This window comes from Narcine bancroftii, chromosome 8 (assembly GCF_036971445.1).
Source record: "Narcine bancroftii isolate sNarBan1 chromosome 8, sNarBan1.hap1, whole genome shotgun sequence".
In the NCBI taxonomy this organism is placed as follows: Eukaryota; Metazoa; Chordata; class Chondrichthyes; order Torpediniformes; family Narcinidae; genus Narcine; species Narcine bancroftii.
Window position 1 is genome coordinate 82,775,282 of NC_091476.1, and position 23,313 is coordinate 82,798,594.

A 23,313-nucleotide genomic window follows, 5' to 3' on the forward strand; every position below is an offset into this window, starting at 1 on the left:
TCTCTTTCCTGATGGGAGCATCTGGGTGGTATGGAACCTCAACAATTTTTCGCACCCTCTTCAGCCAATGATCCTAGTAGATCACATTGATGGGGGGAGGGGGATGGGTGGAAGGAGACCCCAGTAATTCTCTCTACCACCCTTATAGCCCCAAGGATTGAAATCTGATCCACTTCTCTGCAGCAACCATACCACACTGTGATGCAGCTAGCCAGGATCCTCTTGATAAAGCTCCTGAAGAAGGTTGACATGATAGTAGCTAATCGTCTTCTTAGGAAGTGCGATCACTTTCTGTCAAGTGAGGAGGTGACTAGAATAGGTCACTTGTTAAGAGAACTCCAAGGAACTTGGTGCGCTCTCTCTCTCTCTCTCTCCACTACCAAGTTATCAATGTGTAGTGGAGGGTGATCATTCCTGGTCCTCTGAAGTCCACCATCATCTCCCTCATCTGGTCCATGAGGAGACTCAGATTGTTATTCTTGCACCATATCACAAGATTTTCCACTTCTTCTCTGAGTGCGACTCATTGTTGCTGATGAAGCCAACTACTGTCGTGTCATCTGCAAATCTGATGGCTCTGTAGGCACTGGATCTGGTGATGCATTCGACCTGGAGAAACTGTGGTGTTTGTGTAGGGAAATTGCAAATCGCTATAATAGGGCAGAATTACTGACATTTTAACTTACCAAATATTGACTGATGGACCCACAGTTTCAATAGCTTAAAAAGAATGGAATTTGTTGTGTGCCCAAGTAAGCTTCCTAAATCAATATATTGAGGGTCAAGTGTAGAGGGGGAAACACGTCTCCCCTGTGGGCAAGTAACTGAAGTGACAGCAGGAAGAATGCTTTGGGTCCAGCTTTAAAATAGTTATGAGAAAAATGAGACTGGTCTGCAAGTTGAAGTCCTAAATTGGATTAAGGCTGATTTTGGAGCAATTAGGAAGGAATCTTGATTGGCAGAGGAGTTTGCAGGTAAATTGGCGGGTAGAAAGTGAGTTGTTTTTACAGGTGAGACAGCAAGAGTTCAGGCACTGCATGTCCCTGCAGATGAAGAGCAAGGCTGGTATGTTTAAGGAACCTTAGTTGATCAGGGATATTGAGGCTCTTGTCAGGAAAAAAGATGCATATGTCAAACTTAAGCAGTTTAAATCAAACAAATCAAGATAAGTGTAAGAAATCTCGGCATAGACTTAAACAGGACAAAAGACTGAGTGGGTAGGCAGGAAAAAGGAAAACCTCAATAGGTAAATGAAAGGATGGCTATGGAAAGAACATAGCCATCTTTGTGTGGAGCCACAGGAGATGGGCAAGATTTTAAACAAATATTTCTCATCAGGCTTATTGGTGGAGAAGATTGTGGAAGGCAAAAACTTGAAGGAAATGGGTTGTGAGTACCAGGAAGACATTGGCAGCATTGGTGCCAATTCAAGAGGACAAATCTCCAGGAGGAAGCCCATCCTCACATGTTGTGGGAAGTCAGTGAAGAAATTGCAGAGAGCCTTGCTGAGGTATTTACACGCACTTTGATCCAGGTGAAGTGCCAGAAGATGGAGGTGGATGGCTAATGTTGTGCTGTAATTTAAAAAGGGCAGTAAGGATAAGCCAGGCCACTAATGGCCAGTGAGCTTGACATCAGTGGATGGAACATTACTGGTGGGGATCCTGAAGGCTAGGAGCCACCAGCATTTGGGTAGTCGGGGATTGATTGGAAGTAGTCAATATAAATTCATGCATAGCAGATCAGGTCTCACAAATCTGGTGAGTTTTTTTTGAAGAGGTGACAGAGAATTGATGAGGGAAGGGCAATGGATGTTGTATACATGGACAAGCAAAGCCTTTGACAAGATGCAGTGTGGTATGCCAGTCTCGAAGGTTAGATCAGTGGAGATCTCAAAGGAGTTGCCCCATTGGATTCAAAGCTGGCTGTGTGAAAGGAGGCAGAGGGAAGGAGGGAGAGAAACTCCAGAGATCAGGACAGCTGGAGGCTGAAGAATGGATACAGGTCTACCTTGAGTCAGTGGATTGATCAGTGTTCAAGAACTCAGCCGAGCATCTCAATGATTACACAGGCCCATTAAATAGTTTATCAAAATATATGTGGATGAGTGTGTCCCCACCAAATCATTCAGGGTTTAGACATACTGCACAGTAGCAGGCCATTTTGGCCCACAAGTCCGTGCCACCCAATTTACACCCCATTAACCTATTCCCCCGGTATGTTTTGAAGGGTGGGAGGAAACTGGAGCCCCCAGAGAAAACCCACACATACACAGGGAGAACGTTTAAACTCCTTACAGACAGCACAGAATTCGAACCCCAGTCCAGTCACACCATTGCTGGCGCTGTAAAGGCGTTGTGCTAACCGCTACACCAAGGGTTACTTTTTCCAACCAAGAGATTGGTGAGTGTATGGAACAAGCTGCCAGATGAAGTGAGAGGAAAATACAGTTACAACTTTTAAAAGATATAACTGTGTGTAGATGAGAAAGATTTAGAGGGATACAAGCCGAACAGAGGCAAATGGGAACAGCTCAGGTCAGCAACTTGGTCTGCACAGACAAATTGGGCTGAAGGGCCTGTCTCTGCACCATTTTACACAATGATGCTATTACTATGTTATTTCATTCTTTTCTGTACTCTTTCAGTGGACTTAATTTTGTGAGTTAATTTACTGCCAGATATACAATTCATTGTTTACTATGAGTCTAGACATGCACCTGCCACCACCAACATTTCTTTCTGATGCATTGTACTTTAAATCAAAGACAGGGGAAGAGGGATTGTTTCTTGAACTCAATAAAAGGCTACTAAGAATGGACTCAATCTCAAGGGAGAGTTGTGTGAGCTAAAGAAATATTTTTGACAACCATATTAGGAATCAGATGACCATTAACTATTTAGGGTCCTTTAAGGCTTCCTCAAGCTTTGGACTCCCAGTATCCCAGGAGTCAGAAGAGAAAAAACTGATTAGCTCTCAATAATACTGATACTTAGCAGAGAATGTCAGACAATTTGTGGTCTTGTGGTCTGAGCTAGAACACCTTTCTTGAAATATTTCAGTAGGCTGGCCTAAAAGTGAGAGGTACCACATGGTAAGTAGAGTGCTGCTGAACCATGCGAGAGTAAATGTTTTTTTGTAACTTGAATAAGTAACAAAATACATTCTTAATGACAGTGGGACCCAACATGTGAGGGCTGAAGATATGGCTGAAATATTTCCTTCCAAGATCTCCTCCATCACAGATGCCAGTCTTCAGCCAATTTGAATCACTCTATTTCATATGAAAAAATGGCTGAGAGTATTGGGTACAGTACATAGTTCATAGCACCAACAGGATCCCAGCTGTTTTACCAAAGACTTCTATCGACCTTCCAGCCAAACTCTTCTGGTACATTTCTACTGCTGATATCTATCCAAAGTGTAGAAAATCCCCATGTACATCCTATCCATGGAAATTAGGATAGCTCCAATCCAACTAATTATCATATATTTATTTCAAAAGTAGGCAATATCACTGACTCTTCACCAATAACTAATGCCCAGAATGGATATAACCAAAACTCATCATAAGATTGGCCTAAAACAGAGGTTGTAAAGGTTAAAACCTTGTGTTTTTTCATTCATAGTTAATTTTGTGCCTATCCGTTTGAGAAAAAATATTGTTTGTAGTGTTGCCATAGTGACTATTATGTCATATGTCATAATATCCAAGAGCTTGTGAGGGGATGTTAGCTCGAGATACTTTTTTAAAAAATTCATTTTAATTCATCTTAATTTTGTCTATTTCTTTTTTTATCTGTTTAAAGTTGAATATCATTATCAGTATGCTTCATTTACTCATCGTTATGAAAATCTCAATGCAAAGTTATGCAAAATGTTTATCCATTTTATCAACAAATTAAAGTTGCTTAAAGATGCAACTACCAAGTTTGGTTTATTGGATTAATAAGATGATAATTTGGAATATCGTCGCTCATGTTTCCTTGAAGCTGACACGTTTTGAAATTGAGAAATACTAGAACTTGAGAAGTGTCGTCTATATTTAGATTAAAGAAAATTTATAATTGTGAACTTTGTTTGGAAGAAAGGCTCGTAAAATTAGTCTGAAAGAACTCAACTTGATTTAAAATCAAAGGCATTTAAGCTTTAACAAGAAGTCCAGTTCTCTATGAGAATACGTCTATGTCATCTGCAATCGCATAATTTGAAATTGAGCCAGGTCTGGCCAGACACCTGTGACCTTGAAAAAGATAAGCTACTGCTCGCAGCCTGAATTTGGCAGGAAGCCCAGAAGAATGTTTTGAAAATTTATAAAGCCACTTGAAAAGAAAGATTATGTGCATATTCACAGATCCAAGACAAACAGAAAAATCATCTTAAAGGGACCACACAAGATACAAATTTGTTTTAGAGTTCAGGAACCAGGAAAGGCCAGGAGAAGTAGGTTGCAATGTGAAAACTCCAAGATGGAGAAGAAGTCTTGTCGGGCGAAAGACTTCGAGCAAACAGCTCGTCTCAAAGAACTGCTTGGTTGTGAGTTGACCCAGCGAGGCAGACCAACAACACTTGGCAAGAGATTGGAGCCAGCCACCACTGAAGAAGCGGCTTCAACTAACAAGGAAGAAGAGGGCACAAACAAGGCACTGCAGGCCTTATTGGCTGATTTAAAGGTTAGTGGAACTGAAATAGACGAATGTATGTTGCAAGGCCCCACAGGTACTGTACTGAGCGAAACGCTGAAGATAGAGACTCAATCAGCAGTATCTAAAAGTTCAGATGTGAATCCTGATGATAGTATTTCCAAGGTTTGAGGACAGGAAAATCTTTAAAGTCTTCAAAGGCATCTTAAGTACAGCTTCACATGCTTCAAGCATATCAGCTATGCATGCTGAGGCACCTGTACACAACAGGAGTGGTGTGAGAAAAGACAAGCTCTAAAAGATATGGAATCTGAAATCAAGAAACAACAATTCCAGCAAGAACAAAAAAAGATTACTTGAGAGAAAAGAAAAGACTAGAGCCTGAGGAACAATATGCTATGAATATGGCCAAAGTCAAAGCATTAGCTCTGGCTTCTGCAAGATTTATCATTCAAAGTGACATATCCAAAGGGCTAGCACCAAACATTCCAGCAGATCAATGGGTACCACAGCCACAAATAATGAGTATATTTGAGCAAGGAGCCATGGATGGTGCTGCTAATACTCGAATGTAAATGACTAACCCTGTGGAAAGGGCTAGAGACATTCAATCTCTTCCGAGAGCACAATATATGAATCTTTCCGAAAGGAGAGCATTTCAAAAAAGTTCAACCAGGCGAGTTGATCATACTCAACCGTGGATGTCTCTTCGTGTTGCTGAAGAACCAGCGACAAGACAAGGATCTCTACCAATGCCATGACTTACATACCAAGGATCCCCATCAATGCCATCAGTTACAACTCAAGGTCCAACACCTATGGGACCAGTTGAAGTTCCTTATGCTCCATTGACAACAAGACAACCAGTCACAAGCCAAGGTGGACAAGACAATATATTATCACTCACAGGAAAACAAAATGAAATAATTGCTATGTTAGCGCAGCAACAAGGTTCCTAATGGTTTACCCAAGAAGAAAATTCCAGTGTTTAGTGGACATCCATTACAATAACTGATGTTCATGACATTTTTTGACCATCAAATTGAAAGCAATACTAAAAATGCTAAAGATCGTCTTTATTACCTGAAACAGCATATTGGAGGACAGGTGAAGGAGTTCGTCAAAAGTTGGCAATATATGAATCCAGAACAAGGTTTTTAAAAGGACAAAAGAATTATTGCTTCATCATTATGGCAAAATCACAAGGGCCACATAGACAAGATTCTTTCTTGGTCAGTTATAAAATCAAAGGACACAAGCATATGCACTCTTTCTGAGAGGATGTTGTAACACAGTGGGAAGTAGTGTACATTTCCAAGAGCTAAATTTGCTTGCCAATTTGTCAATAATTGTAAATAACACACCTTATATTCTGAGGGATTTATGGAGAACCAAAGTAGGAGAGCTCAAGCTGCATCCTGGAAGGGACGCTACTTTTGAGGATGTAGTACAGTACAATTTTTGGAATGACATGTGCATGTTCACATTGTACCTGTATTTGGAAATAATAAGGATACTCCAATAGTTCATAAGGATGTAAAGAAGTCTAAATCATTGTCTCAACAGAAACCAAAGGGAAGTTCCTTTGTTACTGCTGTGTCAGATACAAGCACAAGAAAGAACAAGGAAACAAAGGAGAAGGAAGATCAGACTGTTCAGGAAAGCTGTTTGTATTGCAAAGATAAGCATGATTTCGAAAAAAGTTCACGTTTGGAGAAAAAGTCGTATATTGAGAAATTAACCCTTTTAAAGCAGAGTGGAATGTATTTTGGTTACTTGTGTAAAGGACACATCAGCAAAACTTGTAACAACTTAGTTGTGATAAATCCAGTTTAAAACATCCCATGTTACTGCATACTCAACGAAGTAAAGTTGAGAATGAAGTCAAACAATCTGAATCCAAGACTAAAGACACAGTCAAAGAGGATGCTTCAGCTTCAGTTCAGACAATCAATCTCTCTGGGGCCTGTGACAAAGCTCTCTCAATAGTTCCTGTACATGCTAAAGCTAAAAAAGGAAGCTTGATACTGAAGACCTACACATTTCTTCATCCAGGAAGTACCATATCCTGTTGAATTAGTGAATAAACTTAATCTTCATAGTAAAAGATTACAAATTTTGTTGAAGACTGAATGATGAAAGGAACATTGAAACTAATATTGTTTCAGGTTTACAGATTGTTGGAGTGAATAGCAATGAATTTTGCGATCTTCCAAGTGTATATACTCAGAAGATTATGCCTGTGAATAAGGAGAATATTCCTTATCAGGATGATATCAAACAGTGGGATCATCTAAAATACGTTTGCTTACCTAAGATTGATGCTAAAAATCAAGATGTTAATTGGATTAGATGTACCAAAAGCTCCAGAAGTTATAAGGAGTCAAAATTATGTACCTTATCCGTTGCTCAGATGGACAATTAACGGACCATTTGGAGGAAAAATTAATAATGATCAGGAGTCGTCGAATGTAAATGTCAACTTAATTTCAGTTGTCAAACTTAATTATCTATGAGAATAACAGTTTAAAATAGATTTCCCTGAATGTCTCAAAGATATTCAAGTACCATCGAAGGAGGATAAGCAGTTTCTGGATTTAGTTTCAAGTTCTGTTAAACATGGTGATGGTCATTACTGTATAGTATTAGCATGGCATGATGGCATAGGGAGAAGACATGGGAAGACACCTCCCCCTGGCAGAACTATTCAAAACCCATTTTAAAGTTTAAAAAATATTTTTTAGAACCTGTTGATTATACTGTTGAAGTACTCTACAAGCAGCTATGAGGAAAACTAAAGCTCAACCAGGAAAGAAAATGGCAATTAAACAGTTAACAATTACTGAAGAATCTTGGCCAACCTTGCAAGTGGAGTTTCCGGACTCTAGTTTTTTCTCAGCGTTGACCGTAATGCCAGTCCTCTGGTAAGGTGCACACTACACCAGCGCCGACTTCATGCATTGTTGCGAAAGATGGCGCCATTGCCCGACGTCAACTTCCTCCTGATCAAGACAAACAACTGCATATCCACGAAACTTCGTGCTTCTGCATTATACCTGATGTAGCCCAGGCTCTGCAGGGAGATCTGATCTCCCTCGGTCCAGTGATCCTGGACTGACAGAAGGGGGGTGGTGGGGGGGGAAAAGTCTGTACCCATAGTCGGATCAAGGCGACCTCCGTGTCAACGGAGAAGGAAGAGGTGGACATCGATGGACTGGAAGAAGAGGAGGAACAACTTATGGAGGAGGAGAATACTGTTATCTTTAAGGGTAGGCCCACGGTGAGGCAGACTTTAAAGTTTAAGTCTGATCCTCACCATTCAGAACCAACTTTATTGATTGATCTGTCAAAACAAATGAAGAACTTGGCTATTCAAATGAGTCAAAGATTTTAAGTTACGAAGGAACAGTTTGCTGAAATGAAGGGGGAAATAGCTTCTATTAAAATGGATGTGGCAAAATGTTTGAAAGCAGTGGATGAGGTTCAGGATAAATTTAAGAAGATTGAAGAAGGATTTATTGATTATAAAGATCATGTGGACCAATGTAAAAAAAAGGATGGGGCAGATGGAGGATTCGTTCACTGGTTGGGAAATACAGAAAAGTGATTTGTTGAAGACTGATACTTTGGAAAATCAGAGTCAGAGAATTAATGTTAAAATCGTTGGTTTTCTGGAAGATTTTGAAGGTCCAGACCCGGTTCAGTTTTTCAGAATTGGATTCCCGAGGTTTTGGGAACAGCACATTTCCCGAATGGTCTGGAACTGGACAGAGCCCACCAAGCAATAAGCAGGAAGCAGCTTCCTGGTCAAGCTCGTTCTATTTTGATCAGATGTTTTCGTTATCAGGACAGAGAATTGATTTTAAGACTTGTTGTACAGAATGTGAGAAGTAATCAGGGACCTCTATTTGTTAAAATAATAAGAGTATTTTCCTACACAAATTTGAGTCAAGCTGTAATTAAACATCGTGAAGAATTTAATTCAGCTAAAGTTGTTTTGTGGAAGAGAGGATATAAGTTTGCCTTTCGTTATCCTGCTGTGCTTAAAGTCTTTGATGGAGATTATAAATCTCAGTTTTTTTAACTGATGATGCTGAAGCTCTTACATTTGCTAATTCTTTAACTGATAATAAGCAGGTACAAAGTCAAGAAAGGTTCCTTCAACAGCTTGTTTTGGTTCCGAAAGGAAAGTATAGGAAGCGAGAGATGGAATCTCAAGTTGATTGATTTTGGAATTGACGATGAGCAGGTTAATGGAGATCTGGAAGAAGCATTTCATACTTGAAATTATTTTTGTCTTATTTTTTGTTGTTCTGTTTGGGGGAGGTGGTTCAACTACTGATCCTTCTGAAGTCGTCGGCCACTTGGTGGCATTGGTCACTCCCATATCATTGAGGGGAGTAATACTATTAGTGTTTTTTTAGGGTATTTTTTTTTAAATTTCTTCCTTTCCTTTCTTTGAGGAGATCTTTGGTTTTGTTTGTGTTGGAGCCATGGGAAGGTGCTTTGCCATTTATGGTGGGGTTTTTATAGATATGACTTAATGGATAATTTAAATTTTGCTACTTTTAATGTTAATAGGCTTAATAACCCAATTAAAAGAAAAGGGGTATTGGCAGATATTAAAAGATTGAAGGTTGATGTTACTTTTTTGCAAGAGACACATTTGACTTCAAAGGTACATCAGAAATTAAAAACAGATTGGGTTGGACAAGTTATAGCATCTTCTTTTAATTCTAAAGCAAGAGAGTCACTCTTTTAATTAATAAAGTTATCTTTAAAATTGGATTCAGTTTTTGAGTCAGCTGGTAGGCTTTTGATTGTGAAATGTAAAATCTTTTCTGAATCTTGGACTTTAATGAATGTTTATGCTCCTAATTTGGCAGTTTCCGCAAAGCAGGACGTCAAACGCTGAAGAGCTGGCTCTGAATGGGCAACTAAAGCGGCATCGTCTGCAAAGAGTAGTTCACGGACAAGTTTCTCTTGTGTCTTGGTGTGAGCTTGCAGGCGCCTCAGATTGAAGAGACTGCCATCTGTGCGGCCAAAATGTTTGGCCTGGAAGTCAGCCTGAAGAAAACTGAGGTCCTCCATCAGCCAGCTCCCCACCATGATTACCAGCCCCCCCACATCTCCATCGGGCACACAAAACTCAAAACGGTCAACCAGTTTACCTATCTCGGCTGCACCATTTCATCAGATGCAAGGATCGACAATGAGATAGACAACAGACTCGCCAAGGCAAATAGCGCCTTTGGAAGACTACACAAAAGAGTCTGGAAAAACAACCAACTGAAAAACCTCACAAAGATAAGCGTATACAGAGCCGTTGTCATACCCACACTCCTGTTCGGCTCCGAATCATGGGTCCTCTACCGGCACCACCTACGGCTCCTAGAACGTTTCCACCAGCGTTGTCTCCGCTCCATCCTCAACATCCATTGGAGCGCTTACATCCCTAACGTCGAAGTACTCGAGATGGCAGAGGTCGACAGCATCGAGTCCACGCTGCTGAAGATCCAGCTGCGCTGGATGGGTCACGTCTCCAGAATGGAGGACCATCGCCTTCCCAAGATCGTGTTATATGGCGAGCTCTCCACTGGCCACCGTGACAGAGGTGCACCAAAGAAAAGGTACAAGGACTGCCTAAAGAAATCTCTTGGTGCCTGCCACATTGACCACCGCCAGAGGGCTGATAACGCCTCAAACCGTGCATCTTGGCGCCTCACAGTTTGGCGGGCAGCAACCTCCTTTGAAGAAGACCGCAGAGCCCACCTCACTGACAAAAGGCAAAGGAGGAAAAACCCAACACCCAACCCCAACCAACCAATTTTCCCCTGCAACCGCTGCAATCGTGTCTGCCTGTCCCGCATCGGACTTGTCAGCCACAAACGAGCCTGCAGCTGACGTGGACTTTTTACCCCCTCCATAAATCTTCGTCCGCGAAGCCAAGCCAAAGATGCTCCTAATATAGATGATGACCAGTTTATGGTGGTCTCCTTTTTTTAAAAGTCAGGCATATGATAAAAAAAAATTATTGTTGCTTTGATCCATTATTAGATAAATTTCCAAAAGCGATAATGAGAACTAAAATGGCTAAACAGTTAATGGTATTAATGCAACCGTGTTTGCCTGTCCTGCATCGGACTTGTCAGCCACAAACAAGCCTGCAGCTGATGTGGACATTTACTCCTCCATAAATCTTCGTCCGTGAAGCCAAGCCAAAGAAAGATTAATGAGAGATATGAATTTGATAGATATATGGAGAAAGTTAAATCCTAAAGAAAAAGATTTCTAATTTTATTCATTTTGACATGATTCTTATCCTACAACAGATTTATTTGTGGTATTAGCACAATTACAAGGTCAGGTTTTGAAGGCTGAATATAAGAATAGGATTTTGTCTGATCATTCTTTGTTATTAATTACTTGTACAGTTTCGGAGAGAGTGGAGAAGGTTTATCGTTGGAGATTTAATTCCTTATTGTTAAAAAATTCTAACTTTAGTAAATGTATAAGGGATCAAATACAGCAATTTTTGAAAATAAATATAGGGTCAGCTGATAGTAAATCTGTTCTGTCCTTTGAAAGCTTACTTACGGGGGCAAATTATTAGTCATACTAGTAAAATTAAGAAACAACATATGGCTGAGGAGAAGGAGATAGATATTTTGAAAAAGGATTTACAACAATATTCAATGCAAGTTAAGAAAGCACACTTAGTTAATACGGTATAATTCATTACAAACTTATAAGTTTGAGAAATTATTACAGAGAACTAAACAGCGATATTATGAGTTGGGTGAGGGAGCCCAAAGTTTTAGCTTGGGAGTTAAAGTCATGAGCAGGCTTCTAGAACAATAAGTGCTATTAGACATGATTCAATGATTACATTTCAACCTCAATAAATTAATGATGTGTTTTGTACATTTTATGAGAAATTATATACTTCTGAAGTATTGGAATATGAAGCTAAAACTGAAATTTTTTTGTCTGATTTAGTTTTACCTTCTTTGAAGGATATGGATATTAAGGATTTAGAGGCTTCTTTCACTGTTAAAAAGTAATAGAAGCACATCGGTCTATGCCTGGTGGGAAGTCTCCAGGAGATGATGGTTTTACTTTTGAATTTTATAAATAATTTCAGGATTTATTAATCCCTTTATTGATGGATGCATTGAAACAGGCAACGGAGATTGGCTCTTTTACCAGATTCTTTATCTAAAGCAATTATTAGAGTTATTCTTAAGAAGGATAGGGATCCATTAAAAGCAGCATCTTTTAGACCTATTTCTTTATTGAATGAGGATTATAAAATTGTTGCCACAGTTCTGGCTAATACATTAGCTAAATATTTACCAGATTTAATTCATGTAGATCAGGTGGGTTTTATTAAACATCAATATTCAGCAGATAATACTGTAAAGTTGATTTCTTTAATTAATATTTCTCAGGAGCAGTCTGACCAATCAATGGCAATTTCTCTCGATGCAGTTAAGGACTTTGATAGAGTGGAATGGAGTTTTTTGTTTAAAGTTTTGGAGAAATTTAATTTTGGGCCTTTTTTATTGGTTGGATTAGGGCTTTATATAAAAGTCGTACTGCTAGAGTTGTGACAAATGGACAGGTGACTTCACCTTTTATGTTATCTAGATCAACTAGGCAAGACTGTCCATTGTCACCAGCTCTATTTGCATTGGTTATTGAACCTTTGGCTCAGATGATTAGACAAGATAGTAATATTAAAGGTATTAAGGTATTAAGGTACCGCACGGATGGCAGTCTCTTCAATCTGAGGCGCCTGCAAGCTCACACCAAGACACAAGAGAAACTTGTCCGTGAACTACTCTTTGCAGATGATGCCGCTTTAGTTGCCCATTCAGAGCCAGCTCTTCAGCGCTTGACGTCCTGCTTTGCGGAAACTGCCAAAATGTTTGGCCTGGAAGTCAGCCTGAAGAAAACTGAGGTCCTCCATCAGCCAGCTCCCCACCATGACTACCAGCCCCCCCACATCTCCATCGGGCACACAAAACTCAAAACGGTCAACCAGTTTACCTATCTCGGCTGCACCATTTCATCAGATGCAAGGATCGACAATGAGATAGACAACAGACTCGCCAAGGCAAATAGCGCCTTTGGAAGACTACACAAAAGAGTCTGGAAAAACAACCAACTGAAAAACCTCACAAAGATAAGCGTATACAGAGCCGTTGTCATACCCACACTCCTGTTCGGCTCCGAATCATGGGTCCTCTACCGGCATCACCTACGGCTCCTAGAACGCTTCCACCAGCGTTGTCTCCGCTCCATCCTCAACATCCATTGGAGCGCTCACACCCCTAACGTCGAGGTACTCGAGATGGCAGAGGTCGACAGCATCGAGTCCACGCTGCTGAAGATCCAGCTGCGCTGGATGGGTCACATCTCCAGAATGGAGGACCATCGCCTTCCCAAGATCGTATTATATGGCGAGCTCTCCACTGGCCACCGTGACAGAGGTGCACCAAAGAAAAGGTACAAGGACTGCCTAAAGAAATCTCTTGGTGCCTGCCACATTGACCACCGCCAGTGGGCTGATAACGCCTCAAACCGTGCATCTTGGCGCCTCACAGTTTGGCGGGCAGCAGCCTCCTTTGAAGAAGACCGCAGAGCCCACCTCACTGACAAAAGGCAAAGGAGGAAAAACCCAACACCCAACCCCAACCAACCAATTTTCCCTTGCAACCGCTGCAATCGTGTCTGCCTGTCCCGCATCGGACTGGTCAGCCACAAACGAGCCTGCAGCTGACGTGGACTTTTTACCCCCTCCATAAATCTTCGTCCGCGAAGCCAAGCCAAAGAAGAAGGTGAAAGCGGATGAATATAAAATAAATTTGTTTGCTGATGGCGTTTTGATCTATTTAACACAAACTTTGAAATCTTTGGGGAATCTGCATAAATTAGAACAGTATGGTGAAGTAACGGGATATACAATCAACTGGGAAAAGAGTGAAATTATGTCTAGCTGAATTGGATTACACGCTTTGTAGGCATATTGTTAAATTTAAGTGGTCGGATAAGATTAAGTATATAGGTATTATGATAAATAGTAATTATAATCATTTATCAGAATTATCTATCCTTATTGTCTAAAATTAAATATGATTTGTATCAGCGGAAGGATTTACCTATAACATTAATTGGATGTGTAAATTGTTTTAAAATGAATATCTTTCCTCGAATTCAATATCTTTTTCAATCTATTCCTTGCAAGATTCTTCAAATATTTTTTTTTAAAGATCTGAATGCTTTGGTGAGGAGGCTTTTGTGGAAAGGTAAAATGGTGAGGGTGTCATTAGAGTAATTAATTTGGCAGTATGCATTAGGAGGGTCGCACCTTACTCATTTTCAGAATTATTTATGAATCAGCACAGTTGAAATTCATTAATAGGATGTTTGAAGTGGATAAACCGCCGATATTGGCTAATATTGAACGATCTCATATTGGCGCGAAGAGGATGGATGTTTATTTATAGATGGAATTCTCAGTTATTAAATAATTACAATTTGCCTGCGTTGAAACATTTAATGGAATTATGGAATAAAAAGAATTAAATTATAGGTACTCAAAGTAAAATTTCAGCTAAAACTCCTTTCTTTCAAAATAAGCTCTTCCCTTTTATGGTTAATAATCAACTTTTGAAGTTGTGGGAACAGAAAGGAATTAAACTGGTAGAAGACTGTTATGAAGCAGGATATTTTATTTTGTTTTAAAGAATTATGAAACATCTGAGAATAATCTTTTTTCTTACTATCAAGTTAAAGCATTATTATTGGATGATTTTGGGCATACATTATGGCTACCTAGGTGGCCTAAATTCGAAATTTTACTAACTGATGGTGGTAAGACAAGATTTATATCTGAGATGGATGCTTTATTGCAGGATAAAATGCTCAAGTTCAATATTTATAAATCTAAATTAAAATGGGAAAAATATTTGGCCACATCTATTTCTCAGGGATGATTGGATGAACTTGTGTGAGGATAGTATGACTAAAATTGTAAATGCAAGGTATCGATTGGTTCATTATAATTTTCTTCCTCAGTTATACTTAACTCCAGAGAAATTAAGGAAATATAAGTTTATCTCTTTTGATTTATGTTCAAGATGCCATAAGGAAGTTCTTTTTTTTACATTCTACTTGGTTATGTGAGACGATGAAACCTTTTTGGGGTAGATTGGGAACTTTTAGAAGCTGTTTTTAATTGAAATTTTCACTTAACCCTTTGGTATTTTTATTGGGTTATATTAAGAAATTGAGCATGGAGTTAAAATTAAATACATTTCAAATTGCTTTTTTGAGATTGGCTCTAGCTACGGCTAGAAAATGTTTGGCAATTACTTGGAAAAATGAGACTGATTTGAGTATTCAGCGATGGCATTTAAAAATGAAATCTTGTATTCCGTTGGAAAAGCTATCATATAACATGTAATAATTATTTTTTGTTTTGGTAAAACCTGGAGCCCGTATTTGGAATATATGGGATTGAATTATTAATCTTTTTCCCACATAATGATGGTGTTGCTCTGAACCATGGCAAATAATTGAAGAGTGTTATGATAATTGATTTCCTCTTCTTTCTTTTCTCTATTTTTCTTCCTTTTCTTTTGGGGTAGTTTAGAGGGGGGATTGGGAGGGGTGGGTGGGTTAGGGGTAAAAATATCATGTATATATTATGTTTTGTTGTTTGTATCTTTATTGTATGATTTATCATGATTAATAAATAAAATTTTCAAAAAAAGAGAAATTTGTATGCCAGATAACAAAATAATTGCAGAACAGCGCATGCTAAATTTGAAGAGAAAATTCAAGAGAAGTTCTTCCTCTCATTTGGAATATACCAACGTCATGTTGGACATGATAGTCAAGGGTTATGCAGAAAAGGTATCTGAAGATATCTTGAAACGACTAGATGGTAAAAAATATTTACCTCATTATGGAGTTATACATCCACAAAAGGAGAAACTACCTGTAGTATTTGATTGTGGACCATCATTTCAAGAAGTTTCATTGAATTCTCAACTTTTACAAGGTCCAGACTTAACCAATACTTCAATAGGCATTCTGGTAAGATTTTGTAAAGAGCCCATTGTAATTGCTGCAGATATTGAAGCGTCATTTCATCAAGTGTTAAGTACCATCAGAAGATCGGGATTTTCTATGATTATTGTGGTGGCCTAATGGTGATTACAGTAAAGATATTATTGAATTTAGAATGACCATTCATCTATTTGGAGCAACTTCATCACCAAGTTGTGCAGATTTTGCTCTCAGGAAATGTGCTGAAGATTATGAAGAGCAATTTAGTTCTCAAACTATAAGCAACATCAGAAATAATTTCTAGGTTGATGATGGTTTTACTTAAGTGGTTTTGGAAAAAGAAGCAATAGATCTTTATCATGTTAAAAGAGATCTGTAATAAAGGAGGTTTCTTCCTTTTGAAATAGATTAGCAACAGTCAAGATGTGTTGGCGGTTATTCCAGAGGAAGAAAGAGAGAAGGAGATAAAACATCTCAACTTGGATTGTGACGTTCTACTTGTTGAAATAATTCTGGGAGTGCAATGGTGTGTTCAATCTGATGTTTTCAAATTCAAAATTAATAGCTAAGAAAATTCTGCAAGAATTGTGCAGAAGAAAATTTGGATGGGATGAAACTATACCAGATTCCATCGCACAAGATTGGATAAATTGGATTGTGAGTCTTGAAATGTTAGAAAGTCTTAAAGTCAATAGATGGTTTTAAACCTAGACTTTGGAATAGCCACATTTGCTCAGTTACACCATTTTACTGACACAAGCGAAGGTGGCTTTGGTACTGTCAGTTATTTAGTACTGCAAAATAACCTAGAGCGAATACATTGTGGATTTGTAATGGGAAAAGCCAGAGTGGCTTGTGATAGTATGGGATCCTATCCCCTCTGTATATATTTGTATGTAGTGCTAATGAATGGCTGAGAGCCAAAGCCACACCTACTACTCTACTACTGGCCAGGTTATAAGCTGCTGCACCTAACCAGATCCAGGTTGGTCTGGACTGGTCGACCTCGATGTACTACGCTCCATTCTTTTGGTAATAAAAGCCTTGGCTTGAATCTACAAGTCTTTGAATCATTCGATGTGCTACATGGTTCCATTAAAGCCAGTCATCATAACTCAAATGAAATTGATTGCTGCTATTCTGGCGAGCAAAATGGACACTGTTAAAACGAGAATTACAGACAGAGCTAGCAGATTCTATGTTTTGGACTGATAGTACATCAGTGCTTAAATACATTAATAACAAAACCATGAGGTTTTGTACCTTTGTGACTAACAGAATTAACAGAGAAGGTTTCGCATGCTAATCAATGGAGATCTGTTAAAATAGTGGATAATGCAGTGGTTATGGCTTTGCGAGGATTAAAAGTTCAATCGTTTCTGAAAGAGCCAACACTTGGATATTGGGTCCTCAATTTCTTTCACAATCTCAAGAAGATTGGCCTCAAAATCCAGAAGAGTTAAAAGAATTTTCAATGGAGGATCCAGAAATCCAAATCACTAAATTCAAATATCTAATAAGATTGATCCAATTATTCAATTAATTTGCTATTACTCTTCATCGTATCAAAAAAGAGAATCTGGTCTTGAAAGAGCTGTTACATAACAGTTGATGAATTGGCGATAATTTGTTTTTGTCAAAAAAGTCATTTGATAATGAGATATCAAAATTGAAGAATCTGAATGTTACAAATGCAAGATTTGTTTACAAGCTAAATCCTATTCTTGTAAATGTATTGAGAGTAGGAGGAAGATTAGAAAAAGCAATAATGCCAGAAGAAGTGAAACGTCCAATTATATTAGCTAAAGAATTTCATATTTCTGAATTGATTCTTCAAAATATACATGAGAAAACAAGTCATGGTGGTTGTAATCACGTGTTATCAGAACCGCCAAAAATATTGGATACTTAGTGCTTCAACATTGATCAAAAGAATTATATCAAAGTGTGTTAATTGTTGAAGTGCAAATCCTAAACCTGGACAACAAATGGCGGATTTGTCACAGGACAGAGTTTCATATGATGAACCCCCATTTACATACGTGGGAGTTGATTATTTTGGTCCTTTGCAAGTAAAACGAGGAAGAAGTGTTGAAAAATGATATGCAGCTATTTTTTTACTTGTTTGACTACAAGATCAACTTGTATTGAAGTAGCATTATCGCTTGATACAGTCTTTTATCAATGTTCTTCGACGTTTTATCACCAGACGTAGTCAAGTAAAAGAATTACGTTCTGATAATGGATCTAAATTTACAGGAACTCAATTAGAGTTACAAAAAGCAATTCAAAACTGGAATCAACATCAAATTCATGATGCATTATTTAAAAGAGATATTTAACCCACCACAGGATCACATCATGGTGGTGTGTGGGAAAGAATGATTAGATCAATCAATAAAATTCTTAATTCCATTTTGAATAGTCAAATACTCAATGATGACAATTTTCAGACAATATTGTGCAAAATCAAAGCTATTTTGGTTGGTGCAGATGATATCAAGACACTTACACCGAATCATCTCTTACTACTTAAATCTAAACATTTAATGCCCCCAGGTCAATTTCAGAAAGAAGATATTTATGCAAGACACAGATGGAGACAGGTGCAGTTTATTGAGGAATTATTTTGTAAAATGTATTTTTCATTATTACAAAAATGGTCAAAAGCTAAATGCAATTTTGTATGTGGAGACATTGTAATTATCACGGACGATTCTGCACCAAGAAATTCTTGGTTGCTGGGGAAAATCATGGATACAGATCCAGATAAGAAAGGTTTCACTCCGCAAGTGCGAATTAAAACCAAGACTGGTTACTTAAATCGACCTATTACTAAAATTTGTCTTTTATAAGAAGCAGAAAGTTTTGATTTCTAATCTATACATAACATATTTACTTTTGTATCTGTAATAGTAATTATTATATATTAGTCACTAATGTCTATTATAATAATGAGGCCAGAATGTAAAGGTTAAAACTTGTTTTTGATTCGTAGTTAAATTTTGTGTCTATCCCTTTAAAGAAAAATTATTGTTTGTAGTGTTACCATAGTGAGTATGATGCTATATGTCGTAATATCCGAGCGGGCCAAGAGCTTGCATCTCATTCTTCAAAGAACTATGAAGGGGATTAAGCTCGAGATACATTTTGAATTCATCTTAATTTGTCTTATTTTGTATATTTCTTCTTATATCTGTTTAAAGTGGAATATAGTTATGTTATTATACAGTATATGCTTTGTTTATTCATCATTATGAAAATCTCAATGCAAAGTTATGCAAAATGTTTATCTGTTTTATCAATGAATTGAAGCTACTTACAACTATATCTACAAAGTTTGGTTATTTGGATTAATAAGATAGTAATTCGGAATCTTGTCGCTCACATTTCCTTGAAGATGACACATTTTGAAATTGGGAAATAGTAGAACTTGGAAAGTATTGTCTATAGGGGTGGTGCTTTTAGACCAGAAAACCCCTTAGCCATCAGAAATTCAATTTCTATCAAAATAACTATATGACACAACTGAACAGTTTAACTGTAAACATTATAGTAGAGTACAACTCCAATTATCCTAAATGGTCAGGACCGGGCTCATTTTGGATAAATATTTTTTTCAGAGAACCGGTCATTTTTTAAAAACAGATCAGTAGCAACAGCAAATCACTTGTAAAAGGATTTTTAAGCATTCAAATAATGTTAAATTCTTACCAAAATATTGCTGGCCGCTACCGATTAATGACACCTCCCCATCGAGGCCCTGCTGGTGCTGGGAGCCCGAGATCCCTGCTGCCTTTGGAAGCCCGATGTCCCCAGTTAGTTAAGCTCCGAAAATATTTCAGATAAGTGAGGATTTCTGATTTGTTTTGGATATCCTCATTTATCCGAAATTTTAAAAAATTTCAGATAATTGAGGATTTTGGAGAATCCGATTTCAAATAATCTTTAGTTTTCTGATGTGCTCACATATTGTTGGAAGTATTTCTATGTCTGCTGCTCTTAAATTTAATTTAAATGAATACATTAAAACTTTAAAAGTAATTCAAAAATCAATGCAAACTAAAAATCTGAATGCAAAATAAGAACAGGAGAAAAGCTCAAGAAAGGGACAAGGCTGTCTCCAACATTCCTCCACAACTATCAGTGAATACGGTTCATGGCCCAAGTGTTCACCTTAATGATTATGAGGCAATGTGTAAATCTGTAGATTGCCTATAGGTGATGAAAGATCTGCTATCAAAGTTAACAGATTCCTTGTAAATCACTTCTATCAAAAAGTATTCATTTTCCCATCTTGTCTGAAATTTTCAGCACTCCCTTGTTATTTCCCATCTCTTTGGTTCCATGTTTAATCAACTGAGCTAAATGTTTTTTTTTTAAAACTGAGGTATATGTTTTTAATTAATGAGTAACATTTCAATGGTCAGTCTAGTAGTTGTTCAAAATAGCAGTGACATCTTCTGTTGAAACTAAGAAGTGGATTGTAAATCCAGTGCAATTGATTGTTAGAGACTATGTTCTAATGGTCATATTCCAATTTATTTTTAAAATTCATCCTCGGCCACTTAAGAATGGGCAACAGGCAGGAGTTGGCCTTGGGGGCATAAATTTGGCCACCCCTGGCTTAAAAGAGTTGAAATTTCTTGAGTTGAGATAAGTGATAGCGCCTTCAGAAGGATTTGACGGAATGTAGCATGAGGAAGCCCAGATAAAATCCAAGTCAAAAAGCATCCAGGGCATCTATATTACTGATCTTGAAGGTCAATAATCCCAGCAATAGGCCATCTGCAGACGTTCCTTGAGGCAGTGTCCTTAGCCTCAGAAACTTCAATTATGAATTTGTTTGCATCATAAGGACATACTTTCACTGGTGAATGCATTAAATGCCACATCATTTGCCTTTTAAAATAAGTATCCAATGCCTGCATGTAGCAAGACCAATACCATATGTAGGTGTATGCTCATAACTACCAAATATTTACAGAAACTGCATGTGGTAACCCTTTCCATCGGTTAGCCATCCTTCATTTCCAATGGCATATCCATGGGCATTCACTCGCCACCATTTAGATGAGTCATTGATGTTAAAGGCAGTTAGTACCATGACCACAAGAAAGGCTGGATATATTGGCATGATTCACCTCAACATCACCCACAATTGTCCATGTGAGTACAGTATCAGCAGCAGCCAGGACAAAACAGTCCACACAATTGATTCTGATCTTCCTCTAAGACTAGCACATTGTGGCTGCATCTTAAACCAGTTACAAAATTTCCTTGAGTAACTTGGTACGGCTACTTCAATTCAAAGTTCAAAATTCAAACATACGACATCACACAGAACCATGACATTCTTTTTCTTGCAGTTCAGGCAGAATTTCTACTTATTGTAAACTGTATTCAAGAAGAAAAAGGTCAATAAAAGCGAGAATTAGTAACAAAGGAGGAAATAGATTAAAAAGTGTGCCATCGTTAGCATAGCGGTTAGCTCAATGCTGTAACAGCGCCAGTGACTTGGATTCAAATCCAGCACGACTATAAGGAGTTGATATGTTCTCCCCGTATCTGTGTGACTTTCTTCCGGGTGCTCCAGCTTCCTCCCACCATTCAAAATGTACTGGGGTTATAGGTCAAAGGTCAATTGTGTGTAATTGGGTGGCACAGGCTCGTGAGCCGAAAGGGTCTAAATTTTTTAATTAAAATGTTTTAAACTTAGACACACAGCACAATAACACTGGCCATTTCAGCTCACAAACCCACACGGCCCAATTAACTTACACCCCCAGTACGTTTTGAACAGTGGGCGCTGGGCTAACCGTCTGTTACCATGTTGTACATCTAAATTAAATTTAAAATTGAACTGACAGTGCAAATACAAAAAAAAAACAAATATTGAGCATAAATAATGCGCAAAGTAAGAGTCTTTTAATGGGTCTCCAATTGAGTCTGTTGTTTTGGAGTCTTAGGGTTGACTGCATGGTAACTATCCCTGACACCTCAAAAATTAGGGATCTTGACAAGCAAGGAGAAACAGATTGCAGATGCATGGGAACACTATGACTTGCAGATTCCCTTCAAGTCACATCAATTTGGTTTGGAAATATTCATTCATTCATTGCAGGGTCTAAATTCTAAATCCTGCATTTCACCTGAAGGTACTTCATTGCCATTTTCCAAGGTGAAAATGCTGAATATATCAAAAAATTAAAAAACCTAAATAATAAAACTGGCACAAATACGATTTCAGAACCAGCTAATTCATTTATCAGAACTTTTGCTCTGATTCTTGGAAAACAAATTTAAAAATACCTTGATTCACTCATCTCCTCCTCATCCACATTTTCAAGATCACGGTCTTCGGAACTCACATCATCAATTTTGTTCTGGGGACAGCAAACATACTCAGTGCCATGGAACCTGTCAACGCCACATGGGAGCAACATTCCAAAGGTGTGCAGAAGCATTGACTCAGCAGTACATGCCTGAAACACAAGAGTGACCACATTTGAGATCCAAGAACAACTAGAAAAAGCAAATACAGTACAACGTCAATTATCCGAAATCAGATTCTCCGAAATCCTCAGTTAACTGAATTTTTAAAAAAATTTCAGATAAACAACAAGATCCAAAACCCTTATTTATCCAAAATTTTCTTGGAGATGGGATGTCGGGCTCCCAGTAGCAGCAGCAGTGGACCTCGGACTCCCGGACAGGAGCTGGGCACTTAAGCTCCCGGCATGAGCAGGGCCTCGGTAGGGAAGTGTGAGTGATCGGCAGAGGCCAGCAATTTTTTGGTGAGAATTAAACATTATTTTAATGCTTAAAAAACCTTACCTTTTTGCTTGTTGTTGTTTAAACCCCGTTACAAGTCATCTGTTTTTGCTACTGGGCTGTTTGTAAAAACTGACCAATTCTCCAAAAAAAACTGTTTATCTGAAATAAGCCCAGTCCCGACCATTTTGGATAATTGGAGTTGTACTGTACTATTTGTTGCACGAAATAATAAATGTTGATTAGTATCAAGCCATTAGTATCGACATTTTAATTAAGCACCAAAACTGGAAATGAAAAGACAATTAATTGTAACCAATAAAAGTAAAAGGAGCACAAGTGGAGACAATGTGAAGACAGAATCCAATGTTAATGGGAGGACACAAAGGAGAGTGAACAAACAGAGCGTCTGTGGGACACTCAAAGCTGCTACACAAGTTGATAGTGCTGTTAAGAAGGCATATTGTGTGTTGGCCTTCTTTAATTGTAGGACTGAGTTCAAGAGCTGTGGGGTAATGTTCCAGCTACACAAGACCTTGGGAAGACTCCACTTGGAATATTGTGATTAGTTCTGGTCACCTCACTGCAGGAAGGATGTGGATGCTGGAGGGAGGGGGAAAGAGCACATTTACAAGGTTCTGAATGGATTGGAGAGAATGCCTTTACGAGAATAGGCTGTGTGAACTTGGTCTTTCTAACCAAGGGTGGATGACCAGATTGAGGTTTGAAGAGGTACTAATTGCATGGCTGGCCAAGGCTTTTACTCAGGGATGAAATGGCGAACACGAGGGGACATACATTTCAGGTTCTTGGGGTG

The 23,313-nt window shown here is 38.4% G+C and overlaps 1 protein-coding gene across 2 annotated transcripts in view; it reads right to left on the minus strand.

The window, feature by feature from the left end:
• aplp2 (amyloid beta (A4) precursor-like protein 2) overlaps positions 1 to 23,313 on the minus strand; it is a 189,930-nt gene that overhangs the window by 109,169 nt on the left and 57,448 nt on the right. For both annotated transcript variants that reach the window (XM_069894362.1, XM_069894363.1), the window contains exon 5: positions 22,035 to 22,207. In XM_069894362.1, coding sequence (XP_069750463.1) covers positions 22,035 to 22,207 — 173 coding nt within the window. The remainder of the gene's footprint in view (positions 1 to 22,034; positions 22,208 to 23,313) is intronic.